This window comes from Neomonachus schauinslandi, chromosome 1, assembly GCF_002201575.2.
Source record: "Neomonachus schauinslandi chromosome 1, ASM220157v2, whole genome shotgun sequence".
NCBI lineage: Eukaryota > Metazoa > Chordata > Mammalia > Carnivora > Phocidae > Neomonachus > Neomonachus schauinslandi.
Genome location: NC_058403.1, coordinates 189403266 through 189422942, shown reverse-complemented (window position 1 = coordinate 189422942; position 19677 = coordinate 189403266). Strand labels below are relative to the sequence as shown.

Below are 19677 nucleotides of genomic sequence, written 5' to 3'. Positions count from 1 at the left end.
TTGTGGGATGTAAAGAAGTGCTTAGAGGAAAACTTACAGCATTTAATTCATACATTAGAAAATACCTAAAATCAATCATTTAAGCTTTCACCTTAGGAACTAGAAAAAAAGGAGCAAATTAAATCAAAAGTAAGAAGAAATAAAAATCAGCAGATATCAATGAAAACAAGAAACCAGTGGAGAAAACCAATTAAATCAAAAGCTGATTCTCTGAAAAGGTAAAATGGATAAGCCTCTAACCAGACTAAGAGAAAAAGGACACAAATTACTAGTATCAGAAAAAGAGGACAGTACCACAGATCCCATGGACTTTAACATAGTTAAGACTGACCCCAGTGGCGCCTGACTGGCTCAGTAGGTAGAGCATGTGACTCTTGATCTCAGGGTTATGAGTTCAAGCCCCACATTGTGTGTAGAGATTACTTAAAAATAAAATCTTATTATTTTTAAAGTATTTTATTTATTTTTGCAGGGGAGGGGAAAGGGCAGAGGAAGAGAGAAATCCAAGCACACTCCACACTGAGCACAGACTCCCATTCGGGGCTCGATTTCATGACCGGAGCTGAAACCAAGAGTCGGATGCTCAACTACACCACTCAGGCGCTCCTAAAAATACGATCTTTTAAAAAAAGAAGTCTGACCCAATAAATGATCTGAAAGTGATTACTACTACCTGAGATAATTTTGTACATATGCTAAAGAAAACTCCAAGTCTGTGAATGGGACATGAATACTCTGAAAAATTAAAATAACATTTCACTTGTGTTTTCAATGGAGAATACATAAGGTGAAGGGGGAAATTCATGTCAACAGAAACATGTAACAAAATACCAAGATATTACATCACAGGAAAGCAACTCAATTAAGTCAAAGGACAAGGGTAATATTATGCCCGCGCTCCCCCCCCCCAAAAAAAGCTTATTGGGCAGAGGGATAGAAAACAGATAATGGTTCTACCCTCAAGTCCAATGCTGCTGCTCATCAGCCTTTAAGAGAACCACAATTCCTCTTCAGTTTCTCTATTAACATACTTAACAATTATTTGATAGAATACTTTTTGATCTAGGGACCTAATCAACTGCTGTGTAATAGGGGAGGTCACAGACACCTCTTATCGACTGACCAACACTAAGGTTAATATTTATGTGAACAGTAAGCATTGAATCTTGACGGTGTCAAGTATTTCCTAAGAGCACTGAGCATGTCAGTAAGATATAGAACAGTGATAGTAACTTTCTAAGTTCACATATTTACAAAGAATGTTAAAATACAGGGGAAGGCATTATGGGGGTTACCTCTTAATTTATACTTTTCCCCAAAGAATTTACTCATTTCTAGGAGGAAGGAACTTCTCAATTTGACTTAAAAAACTACCACCACTAGGACTGAAGAAAAAGTATTTTAAAAGATTTTATTTCAGAAAGCGAGAGCACGCCCGCATGACAGAGAGCGTCCACACCTGTGCACGAAGAGAGGGGCGGGGCAGAGGGAGAAGCAAGACTCCCCACGAGCAGGGAGCCTGCCATGGCGCCTGACCCCAGGACCCTGGGATCATGACCTGAGCCAAAGGCAGATGCTTAACCAACTGAGCCACCCAGGCACCCCGAAAAAGTAATTTCTTGGGATAAAAAACATGCCAAGTTTTGCCAAGTTACCAAGTTAGTGTTTTCTTTAAAAAAAAAAAAAAAAGTAATCTTGCAAATCTAACCCATTTGGTGAAAATGAGGCAATTTTATAGTTTCTTAATGCAGTCATTTCCGACGATAATAAGAACTGCTTTACATCACAAATAAGATTATACAGATTCTCTTTACTCCTTTTTCAAAGTCTGTGAAAGCATTCTGAATTTACTTCAGTTTTTTAAATACAGTGGTAACTTATGATCACAACAGTCAACCCACTGGAAGTTTAATACTACCTAGCTGAACCCTGTAAAACTACACATACTACATCATATCTTAGTTTTATCCCACAAGAAAAGATACCTTTCTTACTCAGGCAGAAGGGAGAATTCATCCGGTAGGCTAGGAAGTTGCACTTACATCGAATGACCCAGGTTAAACACACACACTTTACCCCAGGAACCTGCATGACCATCATCAGCTACTTAATTCCAATTTCCTTTCACTTGATCCAGCATTTTTTTTTTATGATTCAAAAATATACATTATTTATAAATAAAATCTTTAAAAAAAAAAATTTTAAAAAAGGGGCGCCTGGGTGGCTCAGTTGGTTAAGCGACTGCCTTCGGCTCAGGTCGTGATCCTGGAGTCCCGGGATCGAGTCCCGCATCGGGCTCCCTGCTCAGCGGGGAGTCTACTTCTCCCTCTGACCCTCCTCCCTCTCATGCTCTCTGTCTCTCATTGTCTCTCTCGCAAATAAATAAATAAAATCTTAAAAAAAAAAAAAAAATATATACATTATTTTACTAGCATATATTTGGTTTGGAAATAAAATTTCAATCCAGAAATTCATGTGAAGCTATACAAGCCACTAAGAATTTGAAAGATTTGTAAGATACATAAAACATTGTAGACAAAAACTAAGTTAATTACTCTTAAGGTTACCAAGGTGAGTCCTTAATAACTTCATAAAGGTAGTTAATGAAGTATATATACCTTTATTGCCTTATTAACAAAGAATTTGTTACATGCAGCTCTCCGCAGAAGTTCTGAAATACATGGAGCTAAAACAAAGTGCTTGTGAACTCCTTGACGTAGGAGAGCAGCATCACTAACAGTCTGCATTCTGCCACGCAAACAGCACTTGCATTTTTTAAACTAACATTAGTTGTGAAACAAACACATCATACATGCTTTTTGGGCAGTTCATTTTATTACAGCTTTTTACTCTTGATCTGAGTTTAAAAATGTACAGTGTCAAATTCTATTTTTAATTATTAAAGGAAATTAAAATTTTGAAGTTACCCCCCACTGTTACACACGATAGCAACCCATACCTTACTTCCAATTTAAACAATTAGTAAACTCACTGAGACCTATATTATTGTTCACAAAATGTAATATATGCAAATTAACTTGGTAAATAAGAAAATCCATTTCAAACATCTTCAAGACTCAAAAAGAACACACACAATTACATATTTTTATCATTTTATTAGGAATAATTCCAAATGGGTTATGAAGAAAACTGAGTTTGATGAGTTTTCCAAAAACTCTTAATGAAGATATGTTCACCGATAAACAAAACATCAGCAGAACTATCATATACTGGGCAAAGAGTCAGGCTGATACCAAAAAGCAACATGCAACATAAAAAAGATACAATATAAAGGAAGACAATCTGCTGGGTATTAAAAATCATCTCAATATGAACTCTTTGCAACCAGCACAGAACCTAATTAGCTATCAAATCCAAACCACACTAAGGTAAGCTTGGCTGATGAAAGCCAGGATTCAATAAGGGGGGGAAATGTAAGTTCCTCAGTGCAAGAGATCTGAATAGTGTTTTGGAGCATTTCCCTGGCTGGTACAAGCAGTATTAGAGGATCTTTTTGGCAAGGGAGAAAAATAAATACAAATGGAATGCTACATTTTTTAAATCAGCAGACTGTCCCAGGAATGATAAAGGTATCATTAAAGTAGCAAGGGGATAACTTTAAAACATTATTTCTCGTGGGCTCAAAAAACATTCAAAACGGATTTATTTAAAGGTGTCACAATAGCTATGTCCAGGCATTTAGGCTTAAGGGAATTAAAATTAAAAGAGGACACTTTTTTCCCAAGTTAAGGAGAATTTCTTTAAAACCAAGCATATTGCTAAATAGCAATATTATACTTGGTCAACAATAACTGGCAACAAAATAAGTTTAAACGCTGTAATATTCTGCCCAAACCAGTCCCGGATACTGTTTAATAACCAAGATGCAAACTAATTTTGTTGTAACAAGCCTAGACCAATTCTATCAAATGTGTCCTTGGTTAGATATCCAGTTTCATTTAACGTTTTGAAAGCTCGTTTGACAGCCAGTCAAGTCCCTCATACAGACCAGTTCCTTGTGTAGCACAAGTGGCTTGAACATACCACTGTAAAGGAAGAACAAGAAAATACTTGATTAACAGAAGACTATATATAACCACAGTCTTTAAACTTTTGTGATCAGAAAATTAAGTATTTCCCCCAACTGCCCAAGGGTAATACTTAGTCAGCAGTCACCATCAATGTATAGGAAAAAAGAAAACAAAAAATTAATATATAAAACTATAGGAATAGAGGAGTAAATACAGCTTACATCTCACGATTACTTTTATATTTAATAATCTCAGTAACTGTATAGATTGGAAGTGTTCTCATACATGCTTCTCACAAAACTCCTGTCATATTTAGAGGTACTCCTACCCATTCAATAGATTTAATCAACAATGTACTCCTTAAACCAAAAAGAACATTCATAGGAAGATTAGTAACTAATTAAGTACCCACCAGGTCTTTATAACCCTCGCTTCCCATAAAACTAAGTTCAGAGTACAGGAGGCAAACTTTTGAAAAGAATAGGAGCTGTTGACATTGGAAGCAAGCTTTTCAGATAATTTCACTATCTTTAGTTCCCATGCATTCCAAAAAGTTTCACTTTTAAAAATGGTACCAGGAACTATATGAAATGCCAAGAAATGTTAACAAAGAGCAAGAAAAAGATCTAGAAAACAATTTAATTACTTTTTAATTTTTTTTTTATTTTAAATATTTTATTTATTTGACAGAGAGAGAGACACAGCGAGAGAGGGGACACAAGCAGGGGGAGTGGGAGAGGGAGGGAGAAGCAGGCTTCCTGCGGAGGCAGGGAGCCTGATGTGGGGCTCGATCCCAGGATGCCGGGATCATGACCTGAGCCAAAGGCAGACACTTAATGACTGAGCCACTCAGGCACCCCAACAATTTAATAACCTTTAAGAGATAGTTTATTTTTATTATTTTTCTTTACTGACCTGTTTTATTCTGCCTTACAATAAAGACCTTGCTTTAATATTGCCAAGGTCAATGCAAGTACACCACACTGCCAATTATTATTTGAATACCAAAACACCCCAGTAACCTAGAAGGCTGGTTAAAGGTATAAATTCTTAGGGCACCTGGGTGGCTGGGTCGTTAAGCGTCTGCCTTCGGCTCAGGTCATGATCCCAGGGTCCTGGGATCCAGCCCCGCGACGGGCTCCCTGCTCAGCGGGGAGCCTGCTTCTCCCCCCGCCCCTCCCCTTGCTCGTGCTTCCCCCCTCTCTCAAATAAATAAAATCTTAAAAAAAAAGGTATAAATTCTTATCTTCACAGCACTGAAAACGGGTATCATCTAGAGTTTAGCTGGTTTAAAGCAGCCTGGGACATCTCAAACAGCCTGTACAGTTACCGCCACAGCACACTATCTGCCTTGTTGACAACTTAGTGAAAAACCACTGTAAAGCACAAGTCACACTGAAGTTTGTGATACCATTTGTATATATAAAACGGTATACTGTGTTTTGCCAGTATTTAAATCACTGATCTAAAACAAGCTACTGGAGAACAAGCATAATACTTCTTCTAATTTTAAATTAAAAACTTGTTTAATGTCATAATGGTAGTTCATAAGCTTTGGATGTTAAAAGGCAAACAGTATAAAACAAGATTATCTAAAACAGGGCTGCAAAAATTTTGCAGTTTTAGTAAGAAAACCAAATTACAAAATACTTGCTGCAGAGCTATTTAAAAGATATAAATTGATCGAGCCCCACATCGGGGTCCCTGCTCGGCGGGAAGCCTGCTTCTCCCTCTCCCACTCCCCCTGCTTGTGTTCCCCCTCTCGCTGTCTCTCTCTCTGTCAAATAAATAAATAAATTCTTTTACAAAATAAAAATAAAAAAAATAAAAGATATAAAAGTAAAATTAACAATATCAATAATCTTTAGATTATACAATTCTCATAAAGTACATCTTTTATTGATACTAAATGTTTTGAGGATAAAGTTAACAAAAACCAAATGAAATAAAGGTACCTAAACATTTGGATCCTTAAAGGATAAATATTAAAAGTTAAAAAATGGAGGGGTGCCTAGGTGGCTCAATCAGTTAAGTGTCCAACTCCTGATTTTGGCTCAGGTCATGATCTCAGGGTCATGAGATCGAGCCCCATATTGGGCTCTGCACTGGCTGTAGAGCCTGCCTGGGACTCTCCCTCTAGCCCTCTCTTTTAAAAAAAAAAGAGAAGATATAATTAACATAGCTTAAAAATTGAACACACAGAAAAGCCTGAAAGGGCTCATGTCTATAAGAGTGTATTACTTTGTTTTTTTTTAATGATGTGCACATTATCTGTTCAAAAGGGACAATTCCTTAATAGGTACTTAAAGTGAATACTTCCTTAAGCAATTACATTAATTCTAAAAGTCAGGTGGTTAATATGAACCTCCAAATACTTACTGTTCTGTTACGAAGAGACTGAAGACCTAATTTATCTGTCATTTCACTGATGGCCATAGCATTTGGCAAATCCTGTTTGTTCGCAAAAAGCAGCAATACTGCATCTCGCAACTCATCTTCCTGAAGCTGAAAACAAACGCTAAGATGTTAACAACTAACAAACTGGAACTCAAATCACTGTGACAAACTAGGTAAAACATTGTCTTCCTGCATATACCACTTATTCAACATTACATATATTATTAAACATCAACCTAATTTCACTACATAAAGTTCAGGGACACTTAAATCTCATATCCTTCAATTTTTAAATCCCAAGCAAATAATTATATGCCTTTCAAGTAAAGCAAAACTATTTTTCAAGCCAATCATCCTGCACTCCATTAAAGTAAATCATTCATTTCAGCTTTCATGATCATCCATTAAGAGTCAGGATCGGTGGGGCGCCTGGGTGGCTCGGTTGGTTGGGTGGCTCAGTTGGTTAGGCAACTGCCTTCAGCTTGGGTCACGATCCCAGGGTCCTTGTTGACAAACCCTCCCAAGACTAAGATTCTCAGATTCTTTTTGAGTATGCCAGTCACTTTTATTTAAAACAACAGATTCCATATTAAAGTGCTAAGCCACAAAAAAACTGGAGTATTACAAAAGTTCCAAAAACATTAAAAAGAATTTTACTTGAAATCTGCTATTTAAATGACATATAAAGACCAAAACAAAAAAATGACAAAACAGAATTCTTATTAGATCACGGTGAGATTCTTGTCAAGCTGTAGAACAGTTTCCTTAAAGGCAAAATCCTCTGCCCAATTGCCTTTACTCCCTAAATGAGGTTCTGGAACACATACTGAATAATTTCAGTAATCTATATCTCCATTTGTAGGTTTTGTGGTCTGGCCTTTATCTCATCTGAATTTTCCATATCGTCCGAATTCATCGTTCTGTTTGCTCTTCTCAGTCGGTATTCCTAAAACATTTTCTAAACATCTGTTCTAATCTCGTCTTCCCAACATCAAGCAGCTTTTCCTCCAAATTCCAAGATTCCTGGTGTGATTTCATTATTAATTTAGCTTTAATACATGTTTCATGTTATCCATGAGCACACTTGGGGTTTTCTCCAGGTTTTTTTTTAAGTGTAGTTGAATGTTGCATCCTTTAATGCACGCTTTTTTCATTTCAAAAGCAATTTTTAACTCTTCAATTTCATTTTCCAGGTCCTCAGTTTTAGCTTCAATTTGCTTATCTGGCATGATTTGTTCTGGAGTTTTTTCTTCATTTGCATTCACTACTGATTTATATTCCAAGAGTTATTGTTTTGTCTGTGCTCTCAGCCTGACCAACAGCGTCAAGCGGTCCTTGGGATGCACCACCTGGGCACCGGGGACCTGTGCAGGCCCACCCTCCCTGCCTCCCACTGCAGAGTCGGAGGGCTTGGTGGCTGCTTGCTCTTTGGGTTACAATTATAACTGGCACGAAGAACTGCCACCTAGGACAGGAAGGCATGGCCTCAGGAGGCAATATTCCCGCCACTAAACTGTGGCCAGCAAAAGCAGTAGTTAAGTTTTTGAGGACTCAAAACTTACACGTGGATTTCCAACTGTACACATGGTGACTGGGCCATGAGTCGGCACTCCTAACCCCCATGTTGCTCAAGGGTCAACCGTACATGAGAACAATCTGATACATGGCAAAGCTAAAATACCGTATCAACCAAAATGCTACTATCTTCAGGTGGAATTCTTTATCATGGCTGCTATTATGAAGTATTTCAAAGTATGTATTATATAGGTACAGAACAGAGAAAACCAAACCCAAAGACCCTGGGAACAAGGGGTTTGAACCAAGATTCCTAGATCACAAAAGTTCCAAAACTACAGATTTTTAATCTATTAAATAAAGGACTGGACTAATGGAGATATCCTCAACCAGAGACATATCACCCCCTGGAGCATGCTAAAAACAAGCTGAGCCTTCCTCCCAACTTAATGAAGTAGCTACTCTTCTGTGTGTTTTTTAAAAAGCTCTATAGGAGATTTTTATGTGTGTTCTTAAGAACCTGTCATGACAGTTCCTCAAGGTTCTTTCTAGCTCTGAAACAATTCATTTGTGTAATCTAATCACAGTAAGATACCAACCACTAACACTAACCACTGTCACCCTGAAAAACACATCTTGGAAATAATAAATTTAAAAAATATTCTTACCATTTTCTGCAGCTCTTCAGCTCCTTCCTGAATTCTTTCACGATCATTACTATCTACCACAAAAATAAGACCCTGGGGAAAAATTGTTTAAATAAATTGCAACAGTTAACCTTAAAGGAGACACTGAATATAAAATGTAAGTACAGACAAAAGAACCATACTGAGTTAAACATTTGGAAGACAATGTCTCCTTATTAAAAGAACAACAAAAAAAGAACAGTGCCCTAAGTACTAAAAATAGATTTGAGCACTATTTGTGATTTTAACTTATGTTATTAAAAAAAAAAAATGGGGGGGCACCTGGGTGGCTCAGTCAGAGCATCTGACTCTTGATTTCGACTCAGGTCATGATCTCAGGGTCGTGGGATCAAGTCTCCCATGGGGCTCTACGCTCAGCATGGGAGTCTGCTAACGATTCTTTTTCTCCCTCTCCCTTTTGCCCCTCTCCCATTCACATGTTCTCTCTAAATAAATAAATAAAGTCTTAAAAAAAAAAATCTTACTCTTAACCCACTGATCACTTTTCTCAACTACACTATGAATAAATTTTATCCCTCTTCCCTTGCATGTTAAGTGCAGATAAGTCCAAGTAACAAAATGGTCACTAAGTGGGAACAAAAGGAAAAAGAATCAACCAAAGATCCTAAAGATGCATGAATTTACTGACTGAATTAGCATATTCAGTAAAAGGCATGCATAAAGCGTTTCTTAAAAAAAATAAGAGGGAAGGGGCACACAAAATAGTTTTTGTAGGCTTCTTATAGAAAAGTAAGCCCTGCTCCACAATGTTGTTGACTTGATCAAATAAGAAATTCTTTTATTTTTATTTTTTAGGTAAACTCTAGGCCCAAAGTGGGGCTTTAACTCACAATCCTGAGATCAAGAGTCACATACTCTATAGACTGAGTCAGCAAGGTGCCGCCAAATATGAAATTCTTAACAAAAAGAAAAGTAGTAACCATTCTTATCAGATATTCACAAACATTAGAATTCTATTCTAAAAAAGAAATGGAATTAAGGAAACCGTTAAGACTTTTCTAAAAACTTTCAAATGGGAAAGTATAAAATTTTCAACTAGAGAGGGCAGATTACCTTGGTAGTTTTGTTAAAAATCTATTCCTATTAATACTAAAGTGATTACTGGGGCGCCTGGGTGGCTCAGTTGGTTAAGCGACTGCCTTCGGCTCAGGTCATGATCCTGGAGTCCCGGGATCGAGTCCCGCATCAGGCTCCCTGCTCGGCGGGGAGCCTGCTTCTCCCTCTGACCCTCCCCCCTCTCATGTGCTCTCTCATTCTCTCTCTCAAATAAATAAATAAAATCTTTAAAAAAAAAAAAAATACTAAAGTGATTACTTTAAATATTATTCTCCCCACAACCCTGACCACTGAAGTATTTTTTGATCATTTGTCACTTAATCACAAACTGTCTTGTGCTTGCTTATTTATATAAATAAATAGATTAACTCCACCAAGAGCATAAAATCCACTTAGGGCAAAGAGCTACTTCATTTTGTATGTACCCCTCAGTACCATCATAGTACTGAGCTTGCCAGGGTACCTAATATTTATTTTCGGCTATGGTCATTAAATGACGATTTTCTTTGGTCTAGCGAATTTCAAACCCATTTCCTTTGTCTCTGCTGGAAACCATCATTTTAAACCTCCTAATCTTTGAAAATACTTTTGGTGCTATGAGAGGCAGTATGGCATAATGGAAAGATATCCAAATTCAAATTTCAAGACTACTTATTACATAAATGACCTAATCCTGGAACATGCCTCTTCTATAAAAATAAAACCATGCCAGCCAACTTTATAAGCCTGTTAAATGTAATCATACAGGTATAAAAGAATCTACTTTGCACTTGGCTTATCACAGGCTTTAGTAAATGTTGTCTCCTCCTTTCCCTCCTATTCCAAAAGTTATTCCTTTTTAAAATCTATCCCTCTAGAAGAGGCAATGGCTCCAAAAGGGATCCATTTTTATTTGTACTACTAACAATCCATTTTTATTTTGTTTTAAAATGTAAATAACACTATCAGTTCCAAAGTAACACTACCGAGAGAAAGAAGTATTTCAGTAATAAATTCAGTTATTCACTTCCTGGTACAACCTAGAATCAAAAGTGTAGAAAAGCTAGGATTCTAAAGATAAGTTTGGCTACAATAAAAGACTACTTAAAAGGCCAAGTATTTACTTACTTAGAATAGCAAAATAATTGGAATTATCTAATGAGGGAAGAGGAATTTACTACAATAAATCCTGTGTCCTGGCTTGTTAAGTTAGAAGCATGGTTAAACAGTATTCGTTTCTTTTCAATTTTATAGCTAATAGAACTGATGCTAGAAATGCTAGAAAAGCTGGTGTAAGAGCTTAGCTGACATTACATCTGGTAACACATAAAAACTTTCCCCTGTAGTCGTGAGTTCTCTAGGAAGAAGTACTTGGGACTTTTGATTACAAGGTGATCCAAAGAGGCCAGGAATGGATCTAATCTCAAGAACTCAAAAGTAAATGGGGCACCTGGGTGGCTCAGTTAAGTGTCCAACACTTGATTTTGGCTCAGATCATGATCTCAGGGTTGTGAGATCAAGCCTCATGCTGGGCTTCACGGTGGGCACGGACCCTGCTTAAGATTCTCTCTCTCCCTCTACCTTTACCCCTCCCCGCCACATGCACGAGCACTCCCCCCCCCAAAAAAACCGAAACAGAACAAAAATGCAAAAGTACATTACATACAAAGCATTCTAAACAAATTTAGGTTAAGACCAGGGTTACTCTTAGTCAAGAATTACAAACTAAGGATTAGCAAAGTTTTACTTTGTCCCTAATTTTACTTCAAAAACATATTCCCTAAATGAAATGACTTACTTTAAAATAATCCAAAAGGTGAAGTACATTAGAGAGAAACATCAATTAAACAATATTGGCCATATCCTAATAATTGAAGTTGGGTAAAAGATATGTGAAAGTTTATATGCTATTCTCTCTACTTTTGTGTACATTTGACAATTTCCATAATGAAGTTCTTTAAAGCTCCCCAGGTGATTCTAATATGCAGCCGAATTCGAGAACTCCTACTCACAGGATTACTAAGGTCTCTCCCATGCCACTACACACTAGATGATAATATAAAAATACCTTATAAATCAATGAAGTGGATCTACATTAATATATATTTTTTAAAGATTTATTTTAGAAAGAGAGAGAGAGAGGGAAAATGAACAGGACGGGGAGAGGGAGAAAAGAATCTCAAGCTGACTCTGCGCTGACTGCAGAGCCCAACACGGGGGGTCTGTCTCATAACCCTGAGATCATGACCTGAGCTGAAACCAAGAGTCAGACACATAACCAACTACACCACTATGAACCCCAGTATATTTTTTTCTTAATGTATTTTAATAAGGTAAACACTTTTAACTGGGCTAAATGAAGGACTACTAATTGCTTTTTATTCATTAAAAATTAAAATGACAGAAAGTTATATAGACCTTACTTTCTAGACTAAGAACGAAACAAACAGAACTCCTAATTCAATCTTGAGAACCACCTCCACCTAATCTGCCAAAATATTGTTATGATGGCTATGTAACTCTTCCATCCTGGGTAACTTAGCCTTCAAAAGCATGAGTGAGAGAGTTCACTGAAGAATATGTAAGTAGTGATAAGAATGCCAACTCATATAAGAATGCCAACACTCAGTTAAATAGTAGATATCAAAAGAAACTTTAAAGCATAAAACATATAAAGAAAAGTTATACAAACTGTATAGCATTCCTTACCTGGGTGTTTTGGAAGTAATGCCTCCAGAGAGGCCTAATTTTATCTTGACCACCAACATCCCATACTGTGAAACAAATGTTCTTATATTCTACTGTTTCCACATTAAAACCTACAAAGAAAAAAAAGACAGTTGTGCAAAATGTCATTAAGAAAATAAAACCCCTTACTGTGGAATTCTCTCAGAATTGCTTTTTAAAAATCTCCTAATCAACAAACTGAAAAAACCTAAGCCAGTTACAATGACAGATATATGCCATAGTAAACTTGTCCAAACCCATAGAATGCACAACACCAAGAGGGAACTCTAAGGTAAACTACGGACTTTGGATGATTACGTCAATGAAGTTCATCAGTTATAACAAATGTACCACTCGAGTGAGTGATGTTGATAAAGGGGGAAGCTATATATGCATGGGGGCAGGGAGTTTATGAGAAATCTCTGTACCTTCCTCTCAATTTTTCTGTGAGCATAAAGCTCTCTAAAATAATAAAGCCTTAAAAAATTGCTTCAAAATTAAACCATATTCTATTTCATTTTATATTATGATATGAATTAAAGTCATCCATAAACTTTCTTACCAATGGTAGGAATGGTGGTGACTATCTCCCCTAACTTCAGTTTATACAGAATGGTCGTCTTGCCCGCAGCATCCAATCCAACTAGAAAAAGACATTAAAATTTTTAAATCTAGACCAAAAGCACACACACTAAGAATTAATTTTACAACAAATTTATAGTTTGAAAGCAAAAGGCGACTGGTCAAAGCACAAATGAGTTAGAAATGAAATTACTTCATTTCTGATCCCCAAGGGCAACACCTGCTACAGAAAGCCTTTCCATTTTTCTTTCTAGACCTAGAGAGACAGCATGTAGTAGTGAAAAGAAAAGAGTATCTGGCTGACTCAGGCTCTGGTCTCTAGATTTGCTTTGCCACAAATTAGTTAAGTGTCTTTATTTATTTATTTATTTTTAAGATTTTATTTATTTGACAGAGAGAGACACAGTGAGAGAGGGAACACAAGCAGGGGGAGTGGGAGAGGGAGAAGCAGGCTTCCTGCGGAGCAGGGAGCCTGATGCGGGGCTCGATCCCAGGACCCTGGCATCATGACCTGAGCCGAAGGCAGATGCTTAACGACTGAGCCACCCAGGCGCCCCAGTTAAGTGTCTTTAAACAAGTCACTCTAGGAAACTGAGCCCAGAGAAAGTAACTATAAAACAAGGAGATCGAATCATTTAATCTAAGATATTTTCTAATTCAATCCTTATTAATTCTATGAACTACTATCATTTTTAAAAACCCAAGTTACATATTGAATCAGAGAACACATAAAAACAAATGAATAAAAATTATCTTAAAAAAATGTTAACTATGCACTAGTGTCCTTAAATGATAATAAAGGAAGATGAGGCCAATATTACCGCTACCTAAATTCATTTCTACATCAAATGCACAGAAATGAGAACAAAAGATTGGTTAATTTGGGTTGTAAAAAATGGCCTTATCATATTCATCTCCAATGTAACTAATGTCTAAATTCTTAAAACAATTCCTTTGAAGCAGATACAAGTAGGGAAGAATGTGCTTGTTTCTGAGGGAAAAAAAAAAAATCCATCCTGGAGTAAGAGGGTATACTTCTTCATTACAATGATAGTGATGAGCAAATTAAATGCTCATTTTAAGTATGAATTTCTCAAAATCCACATATTCTACACTGTCAAACCCTTCTAAATGGAAGGTCAGTATCTAATAACCTCACTGAATGTATCACTGGACATCACATATGGCCATCTAGATTTATGCTATCACAGATTTTTTTTTTAAAGATTTTTATTTATTTATTTGAGACAGAGAGAATGAGAGAGAGAGAGCACATGAGAGGGGGGAGGGTCAGAGGGAGAAGCAGGCTCCCCGCAGAGCAGGGAGCCCGATGTGGGACTCGATCCCGGGACTCCAGGATCATGACCTGAGCCGAAGGCAGTCGCCCAACCAACTGAGCCACCCAGGCGCCCTCACAGATTTTTTTTTTAAGATTTTATTTATTTGACAGAGAGAGAAAACAGAAGTAGGCAGAGCGGCAGGCAGAGAGAGAGGGAGAAGCAGGCTCCTCGCTGAGCAGGGAGCCCGACACGGGGCTCCAACCCAGGACCCTGGGACCATGACCTGAGCCGAAGGCAGACACAACCGACTGAGCCACCCAGGCGCCCTTACGCTATCACAGATTGTGATATGAATTCAACTTCATGATTTAAGCAAGGTTGCTTTTTAAATATTTAAATCAAAGAACGACTTTGATTGGTACATGAAACAAATGCTATTAAGTTAAAGAAAACTCACACACAGAGAAATCACCCTACTTACCTAATTTACATTACTGTGCAAGTAAGTTTAACTTTTATCAGTTCAAAACAGAACTAAAGGCTATAGGCAATTTCAGAGCCCTTCTACCCATGTAACAACCTTTTCTGCTCTGTACCCTACAAAGGTAGCTTTAAGATCTCTCTGTACACTCAGGCAATTTATGTCTTCGTATCCTGTGTCTTCTAATTAAACTGTGTTCCCTACTCCTTCATACTGAGATATTCAGGTTTATTCTTTCCAAAATACTATGACAGTTACTAGACAGAGTGAGCAACTAAGCCCTCACTCATGGGCACAAGAAAAACCAACTGGCCCCAGGAGGTGTTTTGTTTTTTGAGTATGGGACAGTATCCAAAAAAAAAAAAAAAAAAAATCAGAAAATCTAATTCTAAAATAGACACAAAGAAACAAAACTAAAGTTTGATATCTTCAGTAAAAATACAGAAAACAATGGGAAGAACAATATGATCATTTCACTGTTTGAAAAACCTGTCTCTACGTGATGTAACAGAGCACTGGGTGTTATAAGCAACTGACAAATCACTGAACTCTACCTCTGAAACTAACAATATACTATATGTTAATTAATTTAATTAAAATGAAATTAAATTTAAAAAAAGCAGCTGTCTCTTGAGAGAATAAGTCTTTCTCAGGTGATTTTGATCAAATTTTAAAATAAAGCAGAATTCGCCCTTAAGCACCTAAGTTAAAAGGAGCACCTGGGTGGCTCACTTAAGCATGATGGGATTGAGCTCTGAACTGGTCTATGTTGGATGTGGAGCCTAAGATTCTCGCTCTCTGGGGCACCTGGGTGGTGCAGTTGGTTAAGGAGCTAACTCCTGGTTTCGGTTCAGGTCATGATCCCAGGGCCCTGAGATGAGCCCTGTGTCCAGCTCCATGCTCAGCATGGAGTCCTTAAGATTCTCCGTCAGCCCCGTCCCCTGCTTGTGTGTGTGTGTGTGTGTGTGCACTCTCTTCCTCTACAAATTTTTTTCCTAAGATTTTATTTTATTTGAGAGAGAGAGACAGCGAGAGAGGGAACACAAGCGGGGGAGTAGGAGAGGGATAAGCAGGCTTCCCGCCGAGCAGGGAGCCCAATATGGGCCTCCATCTCAGGACCCTGTGATCATGACCTGAGCCGAAGGCAGACACTTAACGACTGAGCCACCCAGGCACCCACAAATAAATTTAAAAAAAAAAAAAAGATTCTTAGGGCGCCTGGGTGGCTCAGTCAGGTAAGTGTCTGCTTTCCGCTCAGGTCATGATGCCAGAGTCCTGGGATCAAGCCCCCCATCGGGCTCCCTACTCCGCAGGAAGTCTGCTTCTCCCTCTGCCCCTCACCCCACTCGTGCTCATGCTGTCTCTCTCTCAAATAAATAAATAAAATATTAAAAAAAAATCTCTCCCTTTCCGTGCCCCTCCCCCGCTTGCACGAGCTCTCTCAAAAACAAAAAAATAAATCAATAAAAAAGTATCTAAGTCAAAATATGATTAAACCCAAGTCAGAAGAAGTGAAAACTACAGCTGATTAGAAAAACGTGAGCTAGGGGTTTTTTTTAAAGATTTTATTTATTTGACAGAAAGCGAGAGAGCGCAAGGGGGAGCGGAAGAGGGAGAGGGAGAAGCAGGCTCCTTGCTGAGAAAGGAGCCCTATGTGGGACTCCATCCCCCAGGATCATGACCTGAGCGGAAGGCAGACGTTTAACTAATTGAGCCACCCAGGCGCCCCACCTGAGTTAGGTTTTGAGAACTATGGCACATGCTAGTCCTCACTGGAAGTCCAACTGAACCTCATACCATCACTAAAACAATTTAAATCCAAAAATACTGACACAGAATGAAAGAAACCCAAGACAAATTATCATTATATAACTATTTTAAGTTATAGAAAAGCACAGAGGTAACCCAATTTTTAATGAAACTGCCAACACCTGATTTCGTGCATAATATTCTACTTCTAAGTTTGAATTTTCTTCACACAATAAACATGAGTTACTTTCATTAAAAAAAAAAATTCCAAAGTAGCAGATTTCCTTTATTAATACATTGGCCTGGTTACATTTCCTGATATATCTATTAGGAAGATGACTGCTTAAGAGCCTTGAATATATATTATATACTTAATTTAAAAAGGGGGGAAGTGTTTACAAAATAATGCAACCATAAGGCTTTTTAATAAGCAAGTTATTTTTAAAATAAAAATTTTAAGATAGTTAAATAGCTCACCGCCCCATACAAGATTCTAAAATCATGAATATATCTTTTGAGTTGCACAAAAAAAATAACAGTGCTATATAAATGCAAACCAGAATTTTTTTTAAAAAAGGGATTTCTACTGTGAGATTAAAGATGCATATACCATCACTTAAAACTCATTATATAGTTCTTTACTCAAAAACATGTTGGTCGAACAATTTTGTGCTACTTCAATCATTTCTTAAGTACCTCCTTCCTTACTGTTGCAATATCTGGCAATGAGTTTTCTTCACAAAATGAAACTATAACCAGTTCTCATATAGCCAAGATAAGACTAATCTGTACATTCCAGTAATGCCCTCCCTCCCTTTCACCCCCATAAACAAGTCACTGTATTGAAAGATACTGGAATTACTTGTTCTCCTTAACTGGACCTGCACTTTGACCAAAGTCTTAACAGCAACAAAACTACCCCAAAACTCTTAGCCAATCATTAAAAAGCATGTCTACTAAAGTGTGGCAGCAAGAAATATTTATATTTTAAGTTAAAGACACTAGACTCCATGACCTCAAATTGGAAAAAAAAAATGCAGAAAGGAGACTGGGATGAAAAAAGTATATTTTCAGGTGGATAAAATTTCAGAGTATTTTTCTTTTTCATGTTTTTATCTTTCAATTTTCTACAAGGAAGCTTAAAATACAACTTCATAATTATTTAAAAATAATTTAAATTGAGTGCTTACTGTGTTCTGAGCACCACACTAGGTGATTCCATACATTTTTGTAATATAAACCTTACAACTACCCTCTATTTTTCAAACGCAGCATCTGAGGTTCAGAAATGTCCCCAGAATCACAGCAGTAGAAGACGTATGCAAAACCCCAAGTCTTATGGAGAAGTTAGATCCCTGAGACACAGCTGATGGGAATGTAAAATGGTGTAGCTGAAATGGAAAACAGTTTTGTCAGTTCCTTAAAATGTTAAATATAGTTAACACAGAACCCAACAATTCCACTCCTAGGTATTTATTTACCCAAGACAATTAAAATTATATGCCCGTACAAGAACTTTTCAAATGTTCACAGCGGCATTACTCATAACAGTCAAAGAGTGGAAACAATCAAATTTCCATCAAATGATGAATGGATAAACAAAATGTGGTATATTCATAGAAAGGAATTACTCTTCAGCCTTAAAAAGGAATGAAGTACTGACACACGATAAAATATGAACCTTTAAAACATTATGCTAAATGAAAGAAACTAAGCACTAAAGGACACATTGTACGATTACATTATGTGAACTATCCTGACTAGACAAACCCACAGAAACTAAAAGTAGATGAGTGGTTGCAGAAGAACTGGGGGAAGAAGGGGGGCAGTAACCACTAATGGGTATAGAGTTTCTTTCTGGGCTGATGAATATGTTCTAGAATTAAGATACTGGTGGGCCACCTGGGTGGCTCAGTCAGTTAAGCGTCCAACTCTTGATTTCAGCTCAGGTCATGATCTCAGGGTGGTGGATTGAGCCCCCTGTTGGGCTCTGCGATGGGCGTAGAGCCTGCTTAATATTCCCTCTCCCTCTGCACCCCTCCCACACACACACTCATGTGCTCTTAAAAAAAAAAAAAGACAGTGGCAATAGTGACACAAGTTTGTGAATATAATAAAACCACTGAACTGTACACTTTAAAGAGATAAATTTTATGTTACATGAATTACATCTCAATTTTTAAAAATTAAAACCAAAACCCCAAAACGCCTAAGTCTATACCAGAGCTCTCAAATGGTATTTATACACTGCCATCTTGCCTTCTGGTTTTTCTGGTGGACATACAGTATCTTAGTATTTTACCTAATTCCTCAGAAGTCTGACCATCAAAACTGAAAGTGAGGCTACCAGGTATACAGAAAAATTATTATAAGCTTAGATTTTACTTCTACCCAAAAGATCAGAAATATCTGCACTTTGATCAATGTGTTAATTAGCAGCAAATTATCAAAGTCTGAAAGCCATCTGCAATAATGCCAGAGGGTACATCTAAAAATGGCTGTATCAACTTCTAGCAGCATCAACCTAAGATTTTTGCCTTTTCTATTGTTTCCTTATATCACATAACTAATCAGAAGGGCTTTTTTTTTTAAAGGCTGCCAATTATGTTTTCAACTAATGACCTGAGAAAATGCTCATAATAAGCTAAGTCAAAAAGAGAGAACTCCAATTTCCTCTTAAAAACCTGACAGTAAATATAATAAATGTTAACAAGAGTGAAATGGTGGAATTATAGTTAGTTATTACTTTATTCTTTTAAAATTAAAAAAAAGACATGTTATTTTTAGAATGAGGACAAAAAATTAAAAATCACATAATAAATCTATTCACAAAATATGCTAGGGAAAAAGCATGAAATACCACTCTTTAGCTTGAAGCCTCACTTAAAATATTAGTAATATTTTTCAAATTGGCAAATAAAAGAACCTCCCCGATCCCCCCAAAACCAGTCACATATAAGACAATACAGAATTATACTGTTATTAGCAATCTTTTAAAAAGCAACATTTTCTCAGCTTTTCAATAGGCAAAAACTCATAAGTTCAAAGAGCTTAGAATTAATAATTCCTCTACAGAACACATTAGTGTTTTCCAATGTAAACAAAACTTGGGGAATCATTTCCCAAAATTACATCTTATCACAGATCAAGACACTGGAGATCAGTCTAAAAAT

General features: G+C 37.1%; 1 protein-coding gene and 1 pseudogene across 1 annotated transcript in view; both read right to left on the bottom strand.

Moving 5' to 3' along the window:
• Nucleotides 1-3096: 3096 nt before the first annotated feature.
• ARF4 (ADP ribosylation factor 4) overlaps nt 3097-19677 on the bottom strand; it is a 19819-nt gene continuing 3238 nt past the window's right edge. Inside the window, exons 2-6 of the mRNA XM_021695225.1 lie at nt 12975-13055; nt 12395-12504; nt 8612-8683; nt 6411-6536; nt 3097-4046 (exon numbers count right to left, since the gene is read on the bottom strand). Of these exons, the coding sequence (XP_021550900.1) occupies nt 3960-4046; nt 6411-6536; nt 8612-8683; nt 12395-12504; nt 12975-13055 (476 nt within the window). The 3' untranslated portion in view covers nt 3097-3959. The remainder of the gene's footprint in view (nt 4047-6410; nt 6537-8611; nt 8684-12394; nt 12505-12974; nt 13056-19677) is intronic.
• LOC110585033 lies at nt 7051-7867 on the bottom strand (annotated as a pseudogene).